This window comes from Octopus bimaculoides, chromosome 16, assembly GCF_001194135.2.
Source record: "Octopus bimaculoides isolate UCB-OBI-ISO-001 chromosome 16, ASM119413v2, whole genome shotgun sequence".
In the NCBI taxonomy this organism is placed as follows: domain Eukaryota; kingdom Metazoa; phylum Mollusca; class Cephalopoda; order Octopoda; family Octopodidae; genus Octopus; species Octopus bimaculoides.
In genome coordinates, this window is record NC_068996.1 from 4,520,810 (window position 1) to 4,523,361 (window position 2,552).

At 41.5% G+C, this 2,552-nt stretch overlaps 1 protein-coding gene across 5 annotated transcripts in view; it reads left to right on the plus strand.

The window, feature by feature from the left end:
- The window catches only part of LOC106873115 (putative uncharacterized protein DDB_G0282133), a 191,657-nt gene that overhangs the window by 179,397 nt on the left and 9,708 nt on the right, over positions 1-2,552 (plus strand). For all 5 annotated transcript variants that reach the window (XM_052973501.1, XM_052973499.1, XM_052973502.1 and 2 more), the window contains one exon: positions 178-1,650. In XM_052973501.1, the coding sequence (XP_052829461.1) occupies positions 178-1,650 (1,473 nt within the window). The remainder of the gene's footprint in view (positions 1-177; positions 1,651-2,552) is intronic.

The window sequence follows — 2,552 nt, forward strand, 5'->3', positions numbered from 1 at the left end:
ACGTATATATATATATATATATATATATATATATATGTGTGTGTGTGTGTGTATATATATATATATATATATATAAATATACACACTGACACACATATATGTATGTGTGTATAATGGACTGTATATATGCAATGTGAGTATGTTTAATGCATTGTTCTGTTTCACCTGTTTTTTTAGGCTCTCATTCATAGCCAGCAGTTTGCCATTCAACTGGAATGTACAACCAACAGCAACAGCAACAGCAACAACATCAGGAGACCAGCGAAAAATACTTCAAACATGACAATGTCTCCAACTTCACGTTCCCCTTCCTCATCAGCATCCCCTCCTTCTCAACTATTGTCAATAGTACCCTGTCAACAGTCACCCACAACCACAATGACTACAACAACACCAACAGCAACGACACCGACACCAGTATCCATCGCCACTACATCTCCCTCACCACCACTGTCGTCGCCGCCGTCGTCCTTATCCCCTTCTTCTTCAGCACCATCTCCGTCATCTTCGTCACCGCCACCTTCACTAACTTCATCATCGCCGTTATCGGCGCAGTCGACGATGACGACACGGACGGCGATGACATCGACGACAAGAGCAGCATCACCATCAGCCAACACAACACCCGAAATGACAATGTTTCACAACAGCAACAGCAACAACAACAACAACAGCAGCAGCAGCAGCAGCAGCAGCAGCAGCGGTGGCGGTGGCGGCAGCCACCAAAGCAACAGATTCAAAGTTAGTTCAGCCAATACCAAAGACGAATTCCTTAGGAAATATTCTCCCGTTGACAGCAAAATGTTATTTGGTGCTAACACTAGCAACACCAATAGCAACGGCGAAGATGCTAATGGAAATGACAGCAACGATGCTAATGACGATGTCACTAATAATACTAATAGTAAAAATAACGATAGGAGTAATAACAGTGATAATGTCGATCCTCCGTCGATTGTTAGCAACCGAATGCTATTTCCCGATAGTGTAAATAGCAACAGCGATAGCGATGGAGGTGGTGGGGATGGCGAAGGAGGAGAAGGAGAAAATGTAGACGGAGGAGGCAACAGTAACAGTATTAGTGCAGGTTCACCACCAAACACCGTTAGCAACACCGAGAGTAAAGTGACGATTGGTAGTAACTGCAGTAACAGCAGTAGTAATAGCAATTGCAGTAATAGTAACTCTGGTAGAAATAGCAATGGTGACGGTAGCAATGCCAGTGCTGCCATCTCCACCGCCAACAGCAGCAGTAGCAACAAGAAGAACAACAACAGCAGTAGCAGCAGCAGCAGCAGCAATAGCAACAAGAATACTGCCATTAACACTATCAGTGCGGCGAACGCTGCATTGAACCTTGGCAACAGGTTCCCTTGCGAAAACTGCGATAAGGTTTTCACTGACCCCAGTAACCTGCAGCGTCACATCCGTTCGCAGCATGTAGGTGCCAGGTCTCACGCGTGTCCCGAGTGCGGAAAGACGTTCGCAACATCGAGCGGTTTGAAGCAACACCAGCACATTCACAGCAGCGTGAAACCATTCCGTTGCGAAGTCTGCCTAAAGGCGTATACACAGTTTTCCAATTTATGCAGACACAAGCGGATGCATGCTGATTGCAGACAACAGATCAAATGCAAAGACTGCCAACAGGTAATTTTAATTCCTACACCGCAACATTTTCCTTCCTTAGTTTTTAATTACTATTTATTTACGGGGCTTTTCTTATCTTTTTTTTTTCAGAAAGAAGCTGTGCATGTCACAATAACTCACTCGAGACTTCAATAGTGGCAATACGGTTTCGAAGACAATATATGCATAAACACACATACAAAAGCATTCGTGGAATTCACAGATTCTTCAGATTTAACGCATGCACGCACATGCGTGCACTACATTCGCACACACACATACACTCATACGTAGACACAAGTTGACACACATCTGTATATATACAGTTATATATATGTATATATATATGTGTGTGTGTGTGTATGTGTTTAAAAACATACTTACATACATACGTATGCAGTCATTCGTGCATGCATATAAATATAGATATGTATGTAGGTAAGTGTACTTATAATAAGAAAAGTGTGCACGTGTATTTCGTTGCAGTAAATCAGTATAACATTATTGAAATTATCGGAAAACATGCACTTTCCGGACAAAGTCCCTTGCGATACTTGCTCTGGACAACAAATTGGCATCTAATACTGGGAAGTATATGTGTGCGCGTGACAATTTCACCTAAACTTGGTTTCGCATATATCCAAAATTATTGTTAATTAAGATTCAATTCAGCTTATTATGAACTTGAATTGCTTGATAATTACTTGTTTCAATCTTCCAATTAGTATCTCATTATTGACTCTGAAGCAGTGTAGTGTAATTTTAAAGAAATATAAAATGGCAAACAAGAATTAATTATAGAAAAGCTAAAATCCTACGAGGTACACTTCTTATTTGGGAAGCGATGAAAAGAATTACAACTCACTGGACACAATTCAAGCAGCATGCACAATGTGTGTGTGTGTGTGTGTGTGTGTGTGTGT